This window comes from Chlorocebus sabaeus, chromosome 26 (genome assembly GCF_047675955.1).
Source record: "Chlorocebus sabaeus isolate Y175 chromosome 26, mChlSab1.0.hap1, whole genome shotgun sequence".
In the NCBI taxonomy this organism is placed as follows: domain Eukaryota; kingdom Metazoa; phylum Chordata; class Mammalia; order Primates; family Cercopithecidae; genus Chlorocebus; species Chlorocebus sabaeus.
Window position 1 is genome coordinate 51,307,367 of NC_132929.1, and position 24,587 is coordinate 51,331,953.

General features: G+C 42.0%; 1 protein-coding gene across 3 annotated transcripts in view; it reads right to left on the reverse strand.

Annotated features, from left to right (window-relative positions):
- Positions 1-24,587, reverse strand: part of SIN3A (SIN3 transcription regulator family member A) — an 89,693-nt gene that overhangs the window by 35,665 nt on the left and 29,441 nt on the right. For all 3 annotated transcript variants that reach the window (XM_008015813.3, XM_008015812.3, XM_008015811.3), the window contains exons 3-9: positions 19,344-19,520; positions 10,564-10,670; positions 9,120-9,402; positions 7,846-8,097; positions 6,487-6,639; positions 6,188-6,343; positions 3,561-3,650 (exon numbers count right to left, since the gene is read on the reverse strand). In XM_008015813.3, coding sequence (XP_008014004.1) covers positions 3,561-3,650; positions 6,188-6,343; positions 6,487-6,639; positions 7,846-8,097; positions 9,120-9,402; positions 10,564-10,670; positions 19,344-19,520 — 1,218 coding nt within the window. The remainder of the gene's footprint in view (positions 1-3,560; positions 3,651-6,187; positions 6,344-6,486; positions 6,640-7,845; positions 8,098-9,119; positions 9,403-10,563; positions 10,671-19,343; positions 19,521-24,587) is intronic.

Here is a 24,587-nt window from a genome sequence, read left to right on the forward strand (position 1 = left end):
ACACATGTTTATAGCAAGAATCTTTGCCAAGATTGTTTTAAACTCTGGTAATCTGGAATAATGCTCTCTTTTTTTTTTTTTTTAATTTATTTATTATTATTAAACTTCAAGTTGTAGGGTACATGTGCACAACGTGCAGGTTTGCTACATATGTATACTTGTGCCATGTTGGTGTGCTGCACCCATCAACTCGTCATTTACATCAGGTATAACTCCCAATGCAATCCCTCCCCACTCCCCCCTCCCCATGATAGGCCCCGGTGTGTGATGTTCCCCTTCCCAAGTCCAAGTGATCTCATTGTTCAGTTCCCGCCTATGAGTGAGAACATGCGGTGTTTGGTTTTCTGTTCTTGTGATAGTTTGCTAAGAATGATGGTTTCCAGCTGCATCCATGTCCCTACAAAGGACACAAACTCATCCTTTTTTATGGCTGCATAGTATTCCATGGTGTATATGTGCCACATTTTCTTAATCCAATCTGTCACTGATGGACATTTGGGTTGATTCCAAGTCTTTGCTATTGTGAATAGTGCTGCAATAAACATACGTGTGCATGTGTCTTTATAGCAGCATAATTTATAATCCTTTGGGTATATACCTAGTAATGGGATGGCTGGGTCATATGGTACATCTAGTTCTAGATCCTTGAGGAATCGCCATACTGTTTTCCATAATGGTTGAACTAGTTTACAATCCCACCAACAGTGTAAAAGTGTTCCTATTTCTAATGCTCTCTTAAGATACTTCTGTCCTCTGATCTGGTCTTTTTTCTTCCTCTATTTACAGTATTGAGCATCTTAATACCAAAAACCCAAAAATGATCAATGGCATAGACAAAGCAAAACTAGCCTAGCCAGATTACCAATCTGGGGCTTCAGTTCCAAAGTAAATATTTAGCACTGTGATCCTTTGGTGAAGACCACAGACTGCCACCAAACCAAGTGGCTTACCAGCAACCCCTGCTCCAGACTTCCGTATGCTTTTCATTAACTATTCATCAGTAGACACTATATGGAATCTAGACTTTTAAAGCTAAAGATAAAAGAGCACTGTACCTGTTATACTGTATACCCTATTTACCTTTATTTTTTATTAGCTTTTAAACATACACAAAAGTAGACAGAAATATAACAAACCTATGTACTCAACCCTAACCTCAATGATCTAAAGTATATTTTGTTTCATCTATACTCATTTCTCCTACCACTGCATTTTAAACCAAATTCCAGACATTTCATCTAGATATAGTATATATGTTTAAGAAAAAGTACTAAGAAAATGCTATTAAAGGACTGGGCGCAGTGACTCACACCTGTAAAACTAACACTTTGGGAGGCCAAGGCAGGCAGATCACCTAAGGTCAGGAGTTCCAGACAGCCTGGCCAACAGAGTGAAACCCTGTCTCTACTAAACATACGAAAATTAGCTGGGTGTGGTGGTGGGCACCTATAATCCCAGCTACTTGGAAGGCTGAGGAAGGAGGATTGCGTGAACCCGGGGAGTGGAGGTTGTGGTGAGTCAAGATGGCGCCATTGTACTCCAGCCTCAGCAATGGAGTGAGACTGTCTCAAAAAAAACCATTACTCTTAGAAAGTAACTTATGTTCAGAAGATTCCTTAAGGCAAGGCATGGTGGCTCACGCCTGTAATCTCAACACTTTGGGAGGCCAATGCTGAGGCTGAAGGAGGAGGACTGCCTGAGCCCAGGAGTCTGAGACCAGCCAGGGTAAAACAGTGAGACCTCCCTCTCCAAAAAAATTTTAAACATCAGCTGAGTGTGGTGGTGTGTACCTGTAAGTCCCAGCTACTCAGGAGGGTGAGAAGGATCCTTGAGCCCAGGAGTTCCAGGCTGTAGTAAGCTATGAAAGCACCAGAGTTCCAGCCTGGGTGACAGAGCGAGACCATCTCTTAAATTAAAAAGGCCAGGTGAGGTGGCTCACACCTGTAATCCCAGCACTTTGGGAGGTGAAGGTGGGTGGATCACCTGAGGTCAGGAGTTCAAGACCAGCCTGGCCAACACAGTGAAACCCCATCTCTACCAAAAATATAAACATTAGCCAGGCGTTGTGGCAGGCGCCTGTAATGCTAGCTACTTGGGAGGCTGAAGCAGGAGAATCACTTGAACCAAGGAGGTGGAGGTTGCAGTGAGCTAAGATCACACCACTTTACTCCAGCCTGGGCAATAACAGCGAGACTCCATCTATAAAAAAACAACCCAAAAATGTCAAAAAGATTCCTTAATAGCATCTAATATTGAGTCTGTACTAAGTTCAATTGTCTAATTAATATCTTAAAAATTGGCTATTGGCCGGGTGTGGAGGCTCACACCTGTAATCCCAGCACTTTGAGAGGCTGAGGTAGGTGGATCACTTGAGGTCAGGAGTTCAAGACTAGTCTGGCCAACGTGGTGAAACCCTGTCTCTACTAAAAACACAAAAACCAGCTGGGCACGGTGGCAGGCGCCTGTAGTCCCAGCTGTTTGTGAGGCTGACGCTGGAGAATCGCTTGAGCCGGGGAGGCGGTGAGCCAAGATCGCACCATTGCGCTCCAAGCTGGGCAACAGAGCAAGCTCTGTCTCAAAAATAAAAATAAAAATAAAAATAAAAATAAACTGACGTTTAAATTCAGAATCCAAAGTCTGCATGCCACATTTGGCTTATATATTTCTTAATTCTTAATTTACAACAGCTCCCCTTCCCTACCCTTTTCTTGACATTCATTGGTTGTGATCTAGACTTCTACACTTGTCTAAAAGCACCAACCGCCCAAACAGACTTTGGTAATGGTTCACATCAGAGCTAAGAACTCAACACTCTTGCAGGATTCTCCTGCAAAAAGCTCACATAGGCACGGTAGACAGAAAGAGATCAGGAGATACCAATCAAGGAGATGTTAAATCATCTGCCCTTCTGCAAAACCCAAGAGGCACAAAATAAGAGTCAATCACCACAGATCAATCCAGGTTGATTTCTACCAGTGAGAAGTCCAACAGTTCCTGCTAATCATCAAGTTGACTCCAAGGAGCAAATCACACTTAAGTTTATGTGGCCAAACTAAGGCACCACACAACATCATTTACGCCAATAATCTCAACTCTGGTTGCTCATTAGAATCACCTGGGTAGCTTTGAAAACATGCAAGTAAATCACAATTCCCCTGAATGCTATATATATGCATACTACAAATAACTATTATAGCAATAAGATTACAAGTCATCTTAAATCCTCAAAAATTGGTACAGGCACTGGTACTGCCTGCCATACAGACCCGGATATCTACAACAGCGAGCTCCAAACATCTTTCAAGAGAAACATAATACATTTTCTAAAAATCTGTCTTCTGCCCCAAACTGCTTCATAAAACCAAAGCAAACAATGCTACCATTTTTCTAGCTATGCTAATAGTACTAGCAGACTCAAAGGACTCACAACTGGGAAACTATGTTAAAAAACAGAAAGCCCTAATTAGTTTGACACCTTTAAAACAAAACCTTTGGGGGGATAAGATGATTTTCTTTTGGCATTAACAGGCACTATCAAATCTAACTCATCCATTACTCACCTTATCAAAAAATAACGATTCTGTTCCACCACCATGTTTGCTGGCATCTGCCATAGAAGAATCCTTTAGATTGAGCAGTTTGGGTTTCTTCTGCAAAAGAAAGATACAAACATGTGAGATTCAAAGAGTGGTTTTCTCTGAATTTTATTTTTGTCTGTTCAGTGGTTTCAACACTGAAACCACTGCTGATTAATAATTTGAAACAAATGAGAGAACTCTAACCAACTCACTCCATACCCTCTAAGATTTCTACTCATAAATGATTTCAACACTGAAACCACTGCTGATTAATAATTTGAAACAAATGAGAGAACTCTAACCAACTCACTCCATACCCTCTAAGATTTCTACTCATAAATGGTTTCAACACTGAAACCACTGCTGATTAATAATTTGAAACAAATGAGAGAACTCTAACCCACTCACTCCATACCCTCTAAGATTTCTACTCATATTTTCTATTTCAGTTTGCCTGTTAAGTTTCTTTCTCCAACAGAGGTTCAAAGATCATTCTACCCCGAAATGTTTTCTCCAAAAATCATCATGACATTACTGTGACAAACTTTTAGATCAGCCTTACTTTTTCTAGGGGCCCAAAGTAACTTCATTTAGACTCTAATGCCACTGTTTTGTTCTCCTACCAGTTGAGGGAGAAGAGGCTGTTTGTAAAAAGAGCTGGTGCACGTGGCCTGAAATTGACAGAAATCAATCTTTAACCCTGAATAATATTTCAATTAAATTTACTTAAAAAGCATAATTTGCTGGGCATGGGGGCTCACGCCTGTAATCCCAGCACTTTGGGAGGTCAAGGTGGGCAGATCATGAGGTCAAGAGATTGAGACCATCCTGGCCAACATGGTGAAACCCCGTTTCTACTAAAAATACAAAAAAATCAGCTGGGCGTGGTGGTGCGCGCCTGTGGTCCCAACTACTCAGGAGGCTGAGACAGGAGAATCACTTGAACCCAGGAGGCTCCGTCTCAAAAAAAAAAGCATAATTTTTCTAATAGAAGAAATAACTATCTTGCCAGCAATATCCCCTCAGACTAATTTAATATTGTTCTTTTAAAGGGAACCAACAGGCCATGATATAATCCTGTCAAGCAAGAAGTTACTTTTGAAATCCACCACTTACTCTCTACAAAGAAATGCACAAACTTGGTGAGAAGTAGCACATTTACCTTGGCTATCTCAGAGTATACTTTCTTAAGAGCCGCAGCCTCTGCTTACACTGCCTATGCAGAAAGTAGGTGGAGAATTGTAAGCCCCCACTATATTCTTTCCACCTGTAGGTAATCAAGAGTGGGAGGACGTAAATCCAAGCATGGAGTGTATCTACTGAGCTGATTCTTGCTACCCATATAACTAATTCTCTTTACTGAAGTGAAGAAATAGAAACCATTATTATGTTCAACTTGATTTCAAAAGAAACCATGACAAACACTAATGAAAAAGGATACTTCAAAAGTGTCAGTAACACCTAGTATGTGAGACCTTATAGTCAGTCACTTACTATTTATCAGTCACCTCTTACTATTAGAGGATAGAAACACCTCTTACTATTAGAAACTTTTGTCATTATTTAATTCTGCAGACACATCTATCTCTTCCATATTACATATTGCTTTGAAATTCACTGAAGAATTCAACATTCAATACATATAACTAGCCCTCTCCCTATCATAGCTGTTACATCAAAGAAGGGAGCAAGCTGTGCTTTCTGCAGACAGACCGTCAGTGTTAAATGTAATAAAAAACATCATGTAATGGATTACTAATAGGAGTTTAAGACTTCCCTCTGCTACAGCCCAAAGGTCCTGCCTTGGAGATTAGATGATACAGGTACGATCTGGTAACCCAACAAAGAACTCTGAGCAGGACAGGGTTCTAGACCAAAGAGACCTCAAAAAGCACACGCACTCTACTCACAAGAGGACCTCAGAGATCATTTATTTCTGAAATAATTCTCAAACTCAAGAATGTTCTTTCTTAACACAAGGCAGATTTAAAGCATCAAATAAGAAGGGGCCAGGCACGGTGGCTCATGCCTGTAATTCCAGCACTTTGGGAGGCCAAGGCGGGTGGAACTCCTGACCTCAGGACTTCAAGACCAGCCTGGCCAACATGGCTAAACTCCATCTCTACTAAAAATGCAAAAATTAGCTGGGTGTGGTGGCACACGCCTGTAGTCCCAGTTACTCAGGAGGCTGAGGCATGAGAACTGCTTGAACCCAGGAGGCAGAGGTTGCAGTGAGCCGAGATCATGCCACTGCACTCCAGTCTGGGTGACAGAGCGAGACTCTGTCTCAAAAAAAAAAGAAGTGAAAAAAATTTTAAGTATTGGAAATTCTTAGTAGCAACCAAAACATTAAAGAAATGACAGCTCATTGCAAAGAAGATAATAAAGAATTCAAAAAAGTACAGTAATCCAAGCAATCAATGTTATTCTAATACTCTTTTGTAAAGCCAGATAAACTTTGCACTGAGTTTCTGTGACACATACTAACTTGCTCCAAATATCTAGGACCCAACTGTTAACGCACTTAAGAACACGTGACCACCCCTAGCGTACCTCTCCCTTAGAATTGCTTGTGAGTGTCAAAATGAGCAGCTGCTGCCCATTCTCACCTTAACTGGAGGCGTGGTTCCTGTAGGGTGTCTGCGGATCTGGCAGCCATTCTGGCTGGGCCTCTGCGGCTTGTTGTTCAGTTGGGGCTTCTTGACAGTGCCTCCATGATCATTTCTCACAGAATCAACCTTCTCAGCAGTTGTTTTGCTTAAAAGCTGATTAAGACACATGAAAGAGATTAATGCTCTTATCAAAGCAAACAAATATCATCTAGGAAAAGTCCCCTTCTGAGCACAGTTTTCCAACTTCTCTAAGATAATAATAATAAATAGTGTAATTCTTACAAAAAAAAACATACCACGGAGCTGTTGGCATCTGGTAGGAATTGTCCAAACTCTGACAACAAATCTTCCTGGTTTTTAAAGAGACGAGCAACCTGGGCATACACCTCCTGCTCTGTCAATGCTGGAGTGTAGTTTCCTCCAGCTTCCTTGGCATTTCTCTGCTCTTTCTGAGGAATTGCAAATGAAGAGATCACGTTAAAGGGGGCTACTGTTTTGAGTCGCTCATCTTTGCACACTTTCTGGAATCACTTATCTATTTAGGCTGCATGTAAGAAGAAAGTCTATGTTCTCAGCACCCGTTCTGACCACAAACGAAAATTTCAAGTTGAGAAAAAAGTGCGAGATGGTGGATGGCAATTCCTTTCAAAACTAGGGTAGTAAATTTTTTTGAGATGGAGTTTCACTCTTGCTGCTCAGGCTGGAGTGCACTCATCTCAGCCTCCCAAAGTGCTGGGCTTACAGGTATGAGACACCATGCCCGGCCTAGGGCAATAAATATTAATGCCCAGGGGACCACTACCAACTGATAAAACCTTAGAAATTTCTCCTCCTCCTACTGTAGATTAACTAGACTAAATAAGTCACCATCTAACTGTCCGAGATAAAACAGAGCTTCATTTCATGGGACAGTGACTAAAAATCCTGACTGAGGCCAGGCGCAGTGGCTCACACCTATAATCCCAGCACTTTGGGAGGCCATGGCGGGCAGATCACCTGAGGTCAGGAGTTTGAGACCAGCCTGGCCAATATGTTGAAACCCCATCTCTACTAAAAATACAACAAATCACTTGAATCCAGGAGGTGGAGGCTGCAGTGAGCCGACATTGCACCACTGCACTCCAGCCTAGGCAAAAAGAGCAAAACTCTGTCTTAAAAAAAAATCCTAACTGAATGTTGCAGGGCAATCAAGTCAGGCAAATAAAACTGGCTTTATAGCATGGGTGTGGTGGCTCACACCTGCAATCCCAGCACTTTGGGAGGCCAAGGCAGGCGGATCACAAGGTCAGGAGTTCGAGACCAGCCTAGCCAACATAGTGAAATCCCATCTCTACTAACAATACAAAAAATTAGCTGGGCATGGTGGCAGGTGCCTGTAATCCCAGTTACTAGGGAGGCTAAGGCAGGAGAATCACTTGAACCTGGAGGCAGAGGTTGCAGTGAGCCGAGATCGCACCACTGCACTCCAGCCTGGGTGACAGTGCAAGACTCCCTCTCAAAAAACAAACAAACAAAAACAATGGCTTTATAAACACGCATGGTAGTTTCTAACTGGCTAATTTCCAGTACGAATTAATGGACACAATAATGGTTACTTAAGTTGTTCTTTGACTAGATGGCCTGATTAAGACAAGCTGAATGGACACTCTTCTTACCTGATATGTGTGCAAAATCTCCAGGAATGCTTTGTAGATGTCTGGTTGGCCCTGGAATCTGTTCTTGATCTTATTAACATAGTTGATGGCATGATTAAACTCCACAGGTTGATTGTTCTGCAAGGATGGGGCCGTTCCCAATGAGATTGTCACTGGTGTGTGAGGCTGGACCGGCGGAGAACGTGGGGATGCATACGGTGGAAGTGGGGGAGTCTGCTGACTGGCAGGAGTATGTGCTTGTAGTTGGGAGGGCTAAAAAGAAAAAAAGTCTTTATTCTCCTCAGATGCATAGATGAGTTGATAGAAGGAAAGTTCAAACTAAAGAGAAACAAAGTATCAACGTATATCCTTTATTTACTCACTCAGGCCAGGCCATTTTAGTCCAACACAAATCATACTGGGCAACAGTGGGAGTTGTAGAGAGTTTCAAACATGCTGATACAAGTATCTCAGTCTCACATTTTCTAAATAAAATCTTAAAACTGGAGCCATCTCCAATTACAGTGAAGAATTTTTCATATGCAATGTTTTAGCTTAGTAGCTCAACAAGTACACATAGAAAAAATCTCATTCTATACAGCCTTTTGATGTCAACAAAAAGACAACACCTCAATTGTTGCAGCAGCTCCACATAGTCTTCTGTGCCAACTCTGTCCTGTAGAACTGAGATGATGGAAATGTCCTTTATTTGCACTGTCTTAAATATACAGCCACTAGCCACATGTGGTTACTGAGCACTTGAAAGCTAGTGCAAATGAAAAACTGATTTTAATTTAAATTTAAATAGTGCTATGTGGCTAGTGGCTACTGTGTCAGACAGTGTGGTTCTAGACCAAGAACACCCCATCTTCATCATCATCACCATCACTGTTCATTAGATCTTCTACTTAGCTTGATATAATCTGGTAAGTGAAATAACTTTCATAAAATAACCATGTGGGCAGTAGCACAATTTGACCATAAGAGGATGGTTTCTGTCTGTGCTATCAACTACTACTACACAAAGTCACCACCTGTTGGGATGTTCATGGTTTTATAAGCAGAAACTGTAAAGAGAAAGACCTTGAAAGTTGTTGCTGTGTTGATTTAAATAGATATCTAAGTGGTGTGTAAATGTGAACCATGTTATAGTGAAGTGACTACTGCACTTTTCTCTAATGAAATCTTTGTAACCTTGTGTCTCAGTATCTAAGTCTTATATAAAGGGGAAATGTCAAAGGAAGGTACTTTCTAGGGATGCATTCACATTGATGAAATATTTTCCAAGTGCTCACCTTGCTGACTTTGGCAGGTGGGGGCTGAGGAGCTGGCTGGGCAGGAGCTGGGGCTGACTGGGTTGAAGGCTGGGAAGGATGTTGGGGTGGTGGTTGAGGCTGGGGCTGGATGCCATGGGTGGGAATCTGATGAACCTGGCCAGGAGTTGTCACATTCACCATGTCATTCGTCTGCACCTCAATTTTGTAGCCAGGGGGCAAGAAGGTGTTGAATCCCATTATCAGATCGGGGTGGCCTTTGAATAGCTGGGACACACGACTAATCACTCCTGGGGTGTCGATGCTGATAAAAAAACAAAAAGAAAAGTGATGAACTGTAAGCTTGACAAACACCCTGGTCATAAAAAATTTCATGTTTCTTTTTTCTTTTGAGATGGAGTCTCACTCCGTCACCCAGACTGGAGTGTAGTGGTGCGATCTTGGGATCCTGGCTCACTGCAACCTCCGCCTCCCAAGTTCAAGTGGTTCTCCTGCCTCAGCCTCCCAAGTAGCTGAGAGTACAGGCATGCGCCACCACACTCGGCTGATTTTTGTATTTTTAGTAGAGATGGGGTTTCACCATGTTGGCCAGGCTGGTCTCAAACTCCTGACCTCAGGTGATCCGCCCACCTCAGCCTCCCAAAGTGCTGGGATTACAGGCATGAGCCACCTCACTCAGCCAAAATTTCACTTTCTACTAGGTTTTCTCTAAACAGGAAAACAGATAATCTACACATTTTGAAATTAACACGCAAAGAACTCTGAGACTCAAAGATACTCGACCACAATTTTTTTTTTTTTTTTGAAACAGAGTCTCATTCTGTTGCCCAGACTGGAATGCAGTAGCGTAATCTTGGCACACTACGGCCTCCGCCTCCCAGGTTCAAGCAATTCTCCTGCCTCAGCCTCCCACGTAGCTGGGATTACAGGCACCCACTACCATGCCTGGCTAATTTTTGTAGTGGTCAAAATTCTGAACAGAATATATGTTCATGGTAATAATCCTACCAAGCAGATACTCAGACAATACATAGAAAGCTACATATCCCAAACAAGATCCACTCTTTGATATATCAGTATATATCATTTCAGCACAAATCTACATTGTTCAGATGAGTTACAACAGTGAACCATGAGTACAACAGTTTACAACAGTGAACCATGCCAGAATATAAGGGTATCTAAATCAATTCAGAAACCAAGTAGCCTAAATCACTACCAGTGCTACTTCCCTGATTGAGACAAAGCACTGAAAAACTTTAGTTAACAAAAATTTACCAATAAGGATAAAACAGTCTAGTGGCCATAATTTCCATCAATAAAGGAATGCATAAAATAAAGGCATGATTTTGAAAATTCAGCCGCAGAAAGGAGCATCCTTTATCTTCCAGTAAATAAACTATCTTCTCCTTTCCAAAATCAATATGCCAGATACAAAGCTTGAGTACAATCACACATCTTTTACCTCTGAGATTTAAATTCCTTCATGATGTCAAGGAAATCATTGTAGACCTGAGGCTGACTACCAAATTGCAGCTTCACCTGGTCAAGATAAGACAGCGCATCCTCCACCTGAGGCAGGGATAAATATCAAGGTTATAAAAAGAAAGTAAGCTCACAATTACAAAAAAAAAAAAAATTATTTATGCCTAAGTATGCTTAACACAGTAAATAAAATAAAAATATATTAAATATATACTTAAAAGTTAGTATAGATGCCAGTAATAAACTCAAGCTTAAAATAATAATCAACTCATAAAATCTGTAGCCTTGCCTTGGATAATTTTGAACAGAATGATCAGTAAAGAATAATTACAATGATATGTCATTTATTCATTAATTCATTTCACAAGTATCTACTAAACTGCAACATGCCAGGCCCAATGTGAGTACCAAGGATTCAATGACAAATAATTTGTAGCCCCTCGTCTACAGACGTTTGTTTGTATGTAGTCAGGAATCATAACACAGCGGGTAACCCAGTAACACTCAATGCCTGGAGATGACATGGGAAGGACACATCTTCCCCACCAAAAAAACTGAGGCTTCCCTAGGAGGTAATGTATAAACTGAGACCTAAAGATGAGTATAAGCTAGCAAAAGTAAAGACCAATGAAAAAAATCAAAGGCAGCAGCATGGGCAAAATCCTAGACAGGATACGATATGGGATATTCAGAAATCTGAAAAGTTTAGTTTGGCTGGAGGATCTGTAGTGAAGAGGAGCACTGGAAGGAAAAGTAACAAGATGAGACAGAAAAAAAAGTAGGATCTAGATTCTGAAAGGACTTGTAACTCTTGTGAAAAAGCAATTTAGATTTCTATCATCTGCATTTTCGTGTACACAATTCGACTGCAGTGTTGAGAAAAAATTGGCACAAGAGCAGAAAAGACTGAAAGGAGGTAGGAAGACCAGTTATGCTACAAGAATAACTGAACAACTCATGTGAAAACAGTGGCTTGAATTATAGTACTGGCCCAGAACAAGAGAGACAACTGCATAGATAAAACAGCTTGTTGGGTAGCACAAGGGACAGGATTTGGTAACTGACTGAATAGGGGAGCTAAGGGAGAGCCAGCATTCAAAAGTGATCCACCACAGAGCACTGTGAGGAAGAAGAGGCCAGAGTGACTATCGGACCGATCAAAGCTCGCATGCCACTGCATCCTGCACCCAGCACTTACATCCTTCCGCATCACCACCACACCCAAGAGAAAGCCTGAAGGGGATGCTAAAGGAGATACAGCCAAGGTGAACAACGACCCAGAGAAGATCTGCAACGTTGTCTGTTAAACCTGCTCCTCCAAAGCCAGAGCCCAACACTAAAAAGGCCCCCGCAGGCCGGGCGCGGTGGCTCACACCTGTAATCCCAGCACTTTGGGAAGCAGAGGCGGGAGGCTCCTCTGAGGTCAGGAGTTCAAGACCAGCCTGACCAACATGGAGAAATCCATCTCTACTAAAAATACAAAAATTAGCCAGGCATGGTGGTGCATGTCTGTAATGCCAACTACTTGGGAGGCTGAGGCAAGGGAATCACTTGAACCCAGGAGGTGGAGGTTGTGGTGAGTCGAGATCATGCCATTGCACATCAGCCTGGGCAAGAGCGAAATTCGGTCTCAAAAAAAAAAAAAAAAAGGTCCCCTGCAAAGGAAAGCGAGGAGGTACCCAAAGGGGAAAAGGAAAATGCTGACACTGGCAGGGAAGGGATTAACCTTGCAGAAAATGGAGATGCCAAAACAGACCAGGCACAGAAAGCTGAAGGTACTGGAGATGCCAAGTAAAATGTGTGCATTTTTGGTAACTGTGTATTTCTAGTAACCATAAAATTTGAACTATAAAGTTATGAAGTTTGTAAATTTCGAAATACCATTGTTTAAATCAAGATTTTATTTTATTTTATTTTTTATTTATTTATTTATTTATTTTTTGAGACGGAGTCTCGCTCTGTCGCCCAGGTTGGAGTGCAGTGGCCGGATCTCAGCTCACTGCAAGCTCCGCCTCGCAGGTTTACACCATTCTCCTGCCTCAGCCTCCCGAGTAGCTGGGACTACAGGCGCCCGCCACCTCACCCGGCTAGTTTTTTGTATTTTTTTTTTTTTTTTTTAGTAGAGACGGGGTTTCACCGTGTTAGCCAGGATGGTCTCAATCTCCTGACCTCGTGATCCACCCGTCTCGGCCTCCCAAAGTGCTGGGATTACAAGCTTGAGCCACCGCGCCCGGCCTTAAATCAAGATTTTTAAAAATGCAGAATTTTGTTTTGCTTTTTCTAAAGCTGTGTTGTTAGCACACAGAACACTTCATTGTTGTTTTGGAGGGAAGGATCACAGGTCAATAGAATGTCTTTGAAGCTGGACTGATGTGGGGAAAACACCTTTCCCTTCTAGTTTTGAGAGACTTCCTCTTGGCTTATAGGAGAAGAAATTCCCTGACTTTATTTATGTATTTATGTAGAGATGGAGTTTTGCTATTGTTGCCCAGGCTGGAGTGCAGTGGTGCAATCTCGGATCACTGTAACCTCTGCGTCCCGGGTTCAAGTGATTCTCTTGCCTCGGCCTCCTGAGTAGCTGCGGTTACAGGCGCCCTCCACCATGCCTGGCTAATTTTTGTATTTTTAGTACAGACAGGATTTCACCACATTGGCCAGGCTGGTCTCAAACTCCTGACCACAAGTGATCCGCCAGTCTCGGCCTCCCAAAGTCCTGGGATTACAGGCGTGAGCCACCATACCCAGCCTAGATTCCCTGACTTTTAACACACACGGCCACCTTGGCCCAAACACCTTGTGCGATGGAAAAACAAATTCATTTTTACATCCTGTTCTCCCTTCCCACCTTCACAGACTTAACTCCCTTATACCCAGACACCTGTTGGGACCTAACCCCCAGTAATTGGTTACCAGTGTGTGTCAGGCAGTCAAACTTTCCAGTGATGCCACTGAAATGGCAGCCCTCAAAAGAGCAGTGGTTCCTTTTCTAGACTGTGGATCTTCAGATAAGTCCTGCCATTTTCATTTCACTTCCTGAAAGTCAGGGTCGACTTGTGAAAAGTTGTTAAACAACATGCTAAATGTGAAATGTCAACCTTCACTCTAAACTTGCCCTGTTCAGAGCATCAAATGAAGAATTCACTGGGTTTTATAGTGGCTTTTCGGTTTTTTTTTTTTGGTAGTTCATTGTTAAGGATTGTCCATGCCCTGTCTGAAATACCATGACTGTTTATGGAAAGTATCTTTAAAGCCGGATACAGTTTGGCCTGGGGAGAAAAAAAAGTGACCTATCACAAAGAAGAACAGGTTGGAAAGGTTAAGCTATGAGTCTGATTTAGGACAGAGACACCCAAAAGAAATCCCCACTAGGTGTTTCCTATTTACTCTGAGATGAGTAAGTTTTTTTGGTGGTTTAATTGAAGCCTAAATATTTAAAATTATACAAAATATCAGGTTTAAGAAATTTCAGGAATAAACATTTGATGTGATTTAAGCCAGTCTTTTTCTTTTTTTTTGAGATGGGAGTCTCGCTTCGTCTCCCAGGCTGGAGTGTAATGGTGCAATCTCGGATCACTACAACTTCGGCCTCCTAGGTTCAAGTGATTCTCCTGTCTCAGCCTCCTGAGTAGCTGGGATTCCAGGCTCATGTCACCACATCCAACTAATTTTTTTTGTATTTTTAGTAGAGATGGGATTTCACCATGTTGGCCAGGCTGGTCTTGAACTCCTGACCTCAACTGATCCGCCCGCCTCAGCCTCCCAATGTGCTAGGATTACACGTGTGAGCCACCACACCTGGCTAGGCATAGACAGTCTTTTGATTTGTTGCAAAATGGAACACTTACGTTCAAATCAATCAGTAATTGGTGCTATGGTCTGAATGTGTCCCGCAAAATTCTTACATGGAAACTTAATCACCAATATGATGATATTAAGAAGTGAGGCCTTCAGAAAGTGATTGTGGAGCCCTCATGAATGGGATTAGGGACCTTATAAAAGGGCTGGAGTGAACCAGTGTTGGTCCCTTTGGCCCTTCTCCCTTCCACAGTGTGAGGACACAGCCTTCAGGCATCATATTGGAAACAGAGTTCAGGCCCTCACCAGACACCAAACCGACTCCTTGATTTTATTTTACTATTTTATTTCATTATTTATTTTATTTTTTGAGATGAAGTCTTGCTCTTGTCACCCAGGTTGGAGTGCAAAGGCGCGATCTCAGCTCAATGCAACCTCTGCCTCCTGGGTTCAAGCGATTGTCCTGCCTCAGCCTCCTGAGTAGCTGGGATTACAGGCGCCTGCCACCACACCTGGCTAATTTTCATATTTTTAGTAGAGACGGGGTTTCACCATGTTGGCCAGGCTGGTCTCAATCTCCTGACCTCGTGATCTGCCCACCTTGGCCTCCCAAAGTGCTGGGATTACAGGCGTGAGCCACCACGTCCGGCCTATTTATTTATTTTGAGACATGGTCTCACTCTGTCACCCAGGCTGGAGTGCAGTGGTATAATCTCAGCTCACTGCAACCTCTGCCTCCTGGGTTCAAGCACTTCTCGTGCCTCAGCCTCCAGGAGTAGCTGGGATTACAGGTATCTGCCACCATGCCCGCCTTATTTTTTTGTATTTTCAGTAGAGACAGGGTTTTACCATGTTGGCCAGGTTGGTCTTGAACTCCTGACCTCAAATGATCTGCCTACTTCAGCCTCCCAAAGTGCTGGGATTATAGGGGTGAGCCACCGTGCCCGGCCAGCACCTTGATTTTAGATTTCCCAGCCCTCAGAACTTCTCCAGAACTGTGAGAAATAAAATTCTATTATTTAGAAATAGATTATCTAGTCTCAGGTATTTTGTTATAGCAGCACTAATGGATTGAGACAAATAGCTTTTTTTTTTTTTCTTTTTGAGACGGAGTCTTGCTCTGTTGCCCAGGCTGGAGTGCAGTGGCACTTTCTCGGCTCACTGCAAACTTCATACCACTCTCCTGCCTCAGGCTCCCAAGTAGCTGGGACTATAGGCGCCTGCCACCATGCCCGGCTAACTTTATTTGTATTTTCAGTAGAGATGGGTTTCACTGTGGTAGCCAGGATGATCTCGATCTCCTGACCTCGTGATCCACCCGCCTTGGCCTCTTAAAGTGCTAGGATTACAGGCATGAGCCACCACGCCTGACCCCAAGACAAATGGCTCTTTAAGAGTTCTTCAGAGTTCCATTATGGCCATGGGTTAATCAGTGTTTCAGTGTTGCTAGAAATCAGATTGTATACTTGGTCAATACCCACTTGTTTGATGGTTAGTTTTTCTATACAAATATTATGACAATTTCTGTTGAAATTCAATGGACTATTTTAATTCATATTCTGAACTTTCCATACTAAAATATTTCATTAATGACCAAGTTAAATGAACACAAAATGCAGTAAGTTTGCAAAAGGAACCAAGACTTTGGAAGATATTTAAGAAAAGGATGCATCAATACACAACAAAAGAAGAGTTATCAGTAAGATATGGTATGGTATAAGGTAACTACTGCAGAGAAAGAAAAAGTACAGAAACCCAAGAGAAAGCAATTATGTGTGATAGGTGTATGTCTAAAACAGAAGGGTACTGAAAGTCACAACAAACCGCTATTTAAAAACTAGTTCTAGGCCGGGTGCGGTGGCTCACACCTGTAATCCTAGCACTCTGGGAGGCCAAGGAGGGTGGATGCCTTGAGGCCAGGAGTTTGAGAGCAGCCTGGCTAACATGTCAAGACGCGTCTCTAGTAAAAAAAAAAAAAAAAAAAAATACAAATATTAGGTGTGGTGGTGCACGCCTGTAATCCCAGCTATTTGGGAGACCGAGACATGAGAATCACTTGAACCCAGGCAGGGGAGGGTACAGTGAGTTGAGATGGTGCCACTGCACTACAGCCTAGGCAACAGAGTAAGAATGTCTCAAGAAAAAAAAGGTAAAATAAAAGTTATAGAATAACCCTATGCTTTAAAAACCCTGCATGACACTCACATAATAAATAAGACACCTACAAGTAAGAATAGTGAGGAAATTATCTCATCACCCAAAGCATAGTCCAACTCTTATATAAACTCTCTTTAAATGCATATATACAGTTCTAGGAAGCACAACTTAAAAAAAAAAAATTAGATGTAGTTATTTAGAAGCTACAGATTTAAGGAAGCACTTGGGGAGACCCTTAGACTCTGCTGATAAAGTTTCACAGCTCACTTGAACAGGGATTTACTATTAAGGCCCTGAATCTCCTGAAGTCCACAATCTTGTTGGAGAGAAAAACACAAGCAACTATGAAGAGAACATGCTAAACATGTACCAAATATCACTGCTGCTGACATTCAATAACTAAATAACACCAAACATGCCTCAAATCGCTCAAATCCCTTCTTGTCACCACCAATCTACCAAAGACAAAAAAAAAAAAATAGATAATGTTGAGGCTTGAAATAATGTGTAAGCATTCTCACTGAACATTTTTCTTTCTTTTTTTTTTTTTTTTTGAGATGGAGTTTCGCTCTTGTCGCCCAGACTCGAGTATAGTGCTATGATCTCGGCTCACTGCAACCTCTGCCTCCTGGGTTCAATCAATTCTCCTGCCTCAATCTCCTGAGTAGCTGGGATTACAGGCATGCGCCACCATGCCTGGCTCATTTTGTATTTTTAGTAGAGGCATGGTTTCACCACATTGGTCAGGCTGGTCTTGAACTCCTGACCTCAGGTGATTCACCCACCTCGGCCTCCCAAAGTGCTGGGATTACAGGTGTAAGGCACCATGCCCGGCCTACAATATTGTGGAATATAAATGACTTATTGAAGTTGACTCAAATGCTTGTAAATACATTTTAAGACCGATCCAAAAATGACAGGCAATGTGGGAATACTGGGTTAAATTACATGGAGGTACAAGAAGCATTTTACCTCTCCTCATTAGAAAGGAAATTCAACAAGTTATTTTATGTAGGAATATAGTCAAGAGCTTGTGACTAAAAGAACATAGCAAGAAATCCTAACTCTATCCATGACTCACTCTACAACCCCAAATCCAAAACCCCAAATCCCTTCCTTGTTTCCTTGCCAGTTTCCATAAAGCAAACAAAACATAATCCATATACTTATACCAAAGAGTCCTGTGAGGAAGGTGGGTAAAAACTGGTGTTGTGCTTTGATAGGGCTGACTGAAAAAGGCTATAGAAATAAACATGTTTTTGTTAGTTTAATAAGCAAGTTTATAAGCTATTTTGCAACATTAAAGCATATCTACTGTCACAGAGTGTTAATACAGAATTAAATCACATGCAACCAAGTTTTAAAAAAAAAATTCTCAGGACTTAGTAAAGTGCTAAGCCCACAGCAATAATACATTTTGGTACACAGTCATCACTCTACAAGAGACTGAAAATGTCTTAAAGAAAACACCAATATTCCTTATACACATTTTCCCAAAGACAGAATTCAGAGTGAAGCTTCAGGCCTAAAAAATCTGCACTTCTCTTTAAAAGGCTATGCATTAGTCAATATTATGTAAGCCAACGGAGAGAGTAAATTTTACAAAATTACTCTAAATCACTTAGCTTTGCTGTACTTTATAACATTTATGTAGCATTTAATATTCTTAGGCCAATATTAAACAAGTTCCCAAGAATCCACACCAATGAGGGCAGGGATCATGAAGAACTAAAGTAAGTACCAGGGAAAACAGAAGAAAGAACCATTTGCTGCATATGGATGTGTCCTTAGAGGGTTTACTTCTCATTCCTGCCTGCAAGCAACATAAGTAGGCTGCCATAACCAAATGAAGACTTAACATCTCTTCAGAGTTCCATCATTTATTATTTCCTGAACTTAATTTTATATAAATGTAAAATTAGAAAAATTGAAACCTGAACACTTGCTGCAACAATCACATATTTTGAAAAGTAATATTCAAGTGGTCAGAGATACAAGGTTAGCTGGGAACACAAGCTTCACTTCTCCAGGGATGCCTTATGAATTTCAAAGCACTAAAAACCTACCACACATACTCAGCAGAAAATATGAAAACACTGATAATTCATTCACAGTTATAGTTTTCCCTAAACTTTATCAAGATTCCCCCCAAAAAGGAGCATGTGTTTACTAAGGATGGACTTGATGATGTGAGTCAATTCAGCTATTCATAAACAGGAATAAAAAGATAAAGGTAATAAGAACATTACAGGCATGAGCTGGGCATAGTGGCTCACACTTGTACTCCCAACACTTTCGAAGGCCAAGGTGGGAGAATCACTTGAGGCCAGTAGTTTGAGACTAGCCTGGGCAACACAGTGAGATCCCCATCTCTGAAACTAAAAATTAAAAAAAAAAAAATTTTAAAAGAATTTAAAAAGATTCAACTGTAAGACATATTACTGGGCCAATTTACTGTACAAACCTGTAGCCAATCATGTATGTGCTCAATAGAGAGTTCAAAAGGAAGCAGTCAAAAAATGAATTTTAAGGTTTATTTTGTATGAAAATGGCCCCACAATCCTGGTAACATTTGAGTGACATGCATTTCATACAGTCCAAAAACATCTGAGCATATTCTTCTCTGGATCAGGCACTGGTGCCAAGATAGGAAACATAAGCAAATTTTACAAAACAAAAACAGTAAAACTTGTGATTCGACAGCTAGTATCTCAGGTTAGAAATTGTACCACCACAACCGACAAGCTGCAGCCAGTATTTCCTGCTAAAGACAAACTTTTTGACCCAAGAAAAAGAGCTGAATACCACCTTCAGCCTCTGAAATTGCTGCTGTCCTTGCACTGGTGCAACTGGTGGGGCTGGATGAGCGTGACTCTGGACCACCTGGCCTCCATGGGGTTGCACAGCTGTTGGGTGATGATGGCTGCTATGAACTGCTGCTATGGCGGGCCCATGACTGCCGGAGCTCTGTGGCATGGCTGAAACCTGGGGTGAACAGAATACAGACAGGAAACTTCAAGGCTTGTATATTCTTCCCCAAATGTGTCTAAATAACTAACACAAATGTACAAAGATAATTAATTGGAAACCCAAATTTCTGCTGGGCATGATGGCTCACACCTATCTCACCTACATGGGAAGATCGCCTGAACTCAGGAGTTCAAGGCTACAGTGAGCTATGATCATGCCACTGCACTCCAGCTTGGGCCACAGAGTGAGACCACGTCTCTAAAAAGAGAAAAGAAAGCCTGGGCAACATAGTGAGACACCATCTCCACAAAAAATGAAAACTTGCCCAGGCATGGTGACATGCACCTGTGGTCTCACCTACTCTAGAGGCTAAAGGAGGATTGCTTGAGTCCAGGAGTTCAAGGCCACAGTGAGCTGTCATCACACCACTGCTCTCTAGCCCGGGTGACAGAATGAGACCCTGTCTCTAAAAAAAAAAAAAACAAACAAAGAAAAGAAAAAGAAGGAAACCCAAATTTTCCACAAAAGGAACTGGTTAAATACATTACAGCCCACTCAAGTTATAACCAAATTATTTGTAGCTATTAAAAATCATATAGTTTAGCTGGGAACAGTGGCTCACACCTGTAACCAGCACTTTGGGAGGCCCAGACAGAAGGTTCACTTGAGTCCAGGAGCTCGAGACCAGCCTGGCAAACGTGGCAAGACCCCGTCTACTAAAAATACCAAAAAAATTAGCTGGATATGGTAACACACATCTGTAATCTCAGCTACTGGGAGGCTGAGGCATGGAAATCACCTGAACCTGGGAGGTGGAGGTTGCAGTCAGCTGAGATCATGCCACTGCATTCCAGCCTAGAAAACAGAGCAAAACTCTGTCTCCAAAAAGAAGAAGAAGAAAAAAATTATATAGTTTATCTCAAACTGTCTGTGGTAAAGGATGAATGTTTTTCTTAAAATTCCAATCCATCAGGGACCACAACTTTTATAAAAATCCAGTAAAAATAAATTACTATGAAAGTGAAAATAAAAAATACACAAACCCCCCAGGTGTGGTGGTTCACGCCTGTAATCCCAGCACTTTGGGAGGCCGAGGTGGGTGGATCACCTGAGGTTGGGAGTTCTTGAGACCACCCTGACCAACATGGAGAAATCCTGTCTCTACTGAAAATACAAAATTAGATGGGCGTGGTGGCGCATGCCTGTAATCCCAGCTACTCAGGAGGCTGAGGCAGAAGAATCGCTTGAACCAGGGAGGTGGAGGTTGCAGTGAGCTGATATCAGCCATCACACTTCAGCCTGGGCAACAAGAGTGAAACTCCATCTCAAAAAACAAAACAACAACAACAACAACAAAAACATAAACTCGTAATTTTTTTTTCTTGCCTTTTGATTGAGACAGGGTCCCATTCTCTCACCCAGCCTGGAGTGCAGTGGTACAATCATGGCTCACTGTAGCCTTGACCTCCCCAGGCTCAGATGATCCTCCCATCCCAGCTTCCCGAGTAGCTGGGACTACAGGCATGTACCACCATGCCTGGTTAACTGTCGTACTTTTTGTAGAAACAGGGTTTCACCATGCTGCCCAGGCTGGTCTCAAACTCTTGGGTATGGAGTCCACCTGCCTTGGCCTCCCAAAGTGCTGGGGTTATAGACATAAGCCACTGTGCCCAGACTGTAACTTTCATTACTGGATTTTACAAATAAAAAATGATCATGTCCAATTGCTAGAATAGTTTCTAAACACTCTCAATTTCTATACTTACGCCATTACAAACTAGTAACAAAGGATACAGATTAGCCATTTGTAAGCCACACTTTCAACAGTGATATAGAGATATATTTGAATATGAAAAAAAAGTTCATAATCCACAAGTTGAATGTATTCATGTACTGTATATAGAATTAAACTTTTAAATAGTTCTTTTTTTTTTTTTTTTTGAGAGGGAGTCTCGCTCTGTGGCCCAGGCTGGAGTGCAGTGGCCGGATCTCAGCTCACTGCAAGCTCCGCCTCCTGGGTTTACGCCATTCTCCTGCCTCAGCCTCCCGAGTAGCTGGGACTACATGCACCCGCCACCTCACCCGTCTAGTTTTTTGTATTTTTTTAGTAGAGACGGGGTTTCACCGAGTTAGCCAGGATGGTCTCGATCTCCTGACTTCGTGATCCGCCCGACTTGGCCTCCCAAAGTGCTGGGATTACAGGCTTGATCTACCGCGCCCAGCCTTTTAAATAGTTTTTAACGCACATTACACTGAGTGACAGAGGAAGATCCTGTCTCAAAAAAATAATAAAAGCACATTACAAAGCGGTATGATAAGAAGATTTTAAACCTTAGACAACTAATATATAGCAAAATGTTAGCATTTAATCTTGTGGTTACAGAATTAAAGATGACTCTTACTTTGTTTCTTTTTGTTTTTTTGTTTTTGAGACAGTCTAGCTCTGTCGCCCAGGCTGGACTGCAGCAGCACAATCTCGGCTCACTGCAACCTCTGTCTCCCAGGTTCAAGTGATTCTCCTGCCTTAGCCTCCTGAGTAGCTGGGATTACAGGTGCCTGCCACCACACCTGGCTAATTTTTGTATTTTTAGTAGAGACAGGGTTTCACCATGTTGGTCAGACTGGTGTCGAACTCCTGACCTCAAATGATCTACCTGTCTTGGGCTCCCAAAGTGCTGGGCTTACAGGTGTGAGCTACCGCGCTCAACCTACTTTGCTTATTTTGCTTATCTTGATTTGCTATGAGCATTATATCTAATGTAAAATAAATTTTTTACCCAAATTGTTGATGGTTTGCCTCAAACAAATGTCTTTTCTATTCTTTTATCTCAGTCTTTCTCTTGTCCTCTTATAAGTTTGAGGAAATAAAAGCCAAAACCACTTTCCTTCTATATCTATTGCAAGAAGTGCTATAAAACATTTTCAGAACTTTTTTCCTTTTTCAGAACTGTTGATCACCACAGAAGACAACAATCTGTTCAAATGCCTGAATGCCCCGTCCCCAAAATAAGGAGACTAAATAAAATGAAACTTTCTTTCTCTCAACAATGTTAAGTTTTATACCACAATTTAAAGAGAGAATAAAACTTTTTTTCAAATCCTCACATTTATAAAAATTATTCTGGAGGTAGATGAAGAAATGAGAGAGAGGGAGAAACCAAGTGACTATGCATAAATCCACAGAAACGATACAAGGCATATTAAGAGTAAAAAGCAACTATTTAGACAATTCTAAAAGCTCTAATGTACCTCAAAAATGGGCTATTATTCTGAGCTTCTATATTCCAGTATGCATGTTTTTCACAGGCTTTTACTAGACTGACTTATACAAGCACATTATAGTTTCCATTCAGAAGAAATGTAACTATCCCATATGTAGAAAACAGTCATTAACCTGTTTAGATAATGAAAGTAATCACCCAAGGTAAACAAGCAACTTTCTTTTCTTCCAAGTCCTAAAAGATGCCATCTGTTGGCAGTCTTCTGACTACTGCCCCAGCCCCACAGGAAGGGATCAGACTGCTTCAAGGGGACTCCTGAGGAAGAGTGATGCCTCAGGAATCACCATTTCCTACTTCAGCTGCATTTCCTCTTCTTTGTATTTTTATACTAAATTCCTAGAAATGGAATTGCCAGGTCAAAAACTAACAAAATAATCTGACACAAACTGCCAAATTGTTTTTAAAAAACATTTCCTCAGTTTATGGGTACCCCAGTACCCATACATTTTTAAAGTCACTAACAAATGAGGTTGAAGGCCTCTCCAGACCAGTTATATGTTAAAGTAGAAAGATACCCACTATACATTAAATGAAAAGAGCAAACAGTAGACCAGTATGTAATGTATGATCCAAATTGTACAAAAAGAAAAATGGAAAGGCCAGGCAAGGTGGCTCATGCCTGTAATCCCAGCACTTATTGGGAGGCTGAGGCGGGCAGATCACTTGAGTACAGGAGTTTAAGACCAGCCTGGGCAACATGGCAAAACCCCGTCCCTAGAGAAAAAATACAAAAATTAGCCAGGTATGGTGGCATGCATCTGTAGTCCCAACTACTTAGGAGACTGAGGTGCGAGGATTGCTTGAGCCCAGGAGATGAAGGGTGCAGTGAGCTGAGATCATGCCATAGCATTCCAGCCTGGGTGAGAGTGTGACACTCTCTCGAAGAAAAAAAAAAAAAAGGTAAATTTAGATAGCTAGATAGATTGATATACATATGCTTGTATATGCATACAAAACTGGATACCCAAGAAATTCACCAGTGGGAGAAAATCTGAGGCATGACAGAAAAAAGTCATTTTATATCTTTTTTTTAAAAAAATCGAAGTGTGGCAGGGCACAGAGGCTCACGCCTATAATCCCAGCACTTGGGGAGGCCAAGGCGGACAGATCACTTGAAACCAGAAGTTTAAGACCAGCCTGGCCAACATGGCAAAACCCTGTCTCTACTAAAAATACAAAAATTAGCCAGGCATGGTGGTGTGCGCCCGTAATCCCAGCTACTCAAGAGGCTGGGGCACGAGAATCACTTGAACCTGGGAGCCAGAGGTTGCAGTGAGCCAAGATCATGCCACTGCACTCCAGCTGGGGCGACAGAGCGAGACACCATCTCAAAAAAATAAAATAAGGTCGGGTACAATGGCTCATGCCTATAATCCCAGCACTTTGGAAGGCAGACACAGGCGAATTACCGGAGGTCGAGACCAGCCTGGCCAGCATAGCGAAACCCCATCTCTACTAAAAATACAAAAATTAGCTGGGTGTGTGGTGCACGCCTGTAATCCCAGCTGCTCGGGAGGCTGAGGCAAGAGAATTGCTTCAACCTAGGAGGCAGAGGCTGCAGTGAGCCAAGACTGCACCACTGCACTCCAGCCTGGGCAACAGACAGAGATTCTGTCTCAAAAAAAAATAAATAAATAAAATAGACTAGGCGTGGTGGCTCATGCCTGTAATCCCAGTACTTTGGAAGGCCAAGAGGGGTGGATGACCTGAGGTCAGGAGTTCGAGACCAGTCTGGCCCACATGGGGAAACCCCATCTCTAGTAAAAATACCAAAAATTAGCCAGGCATGGCAGCAGGTGCA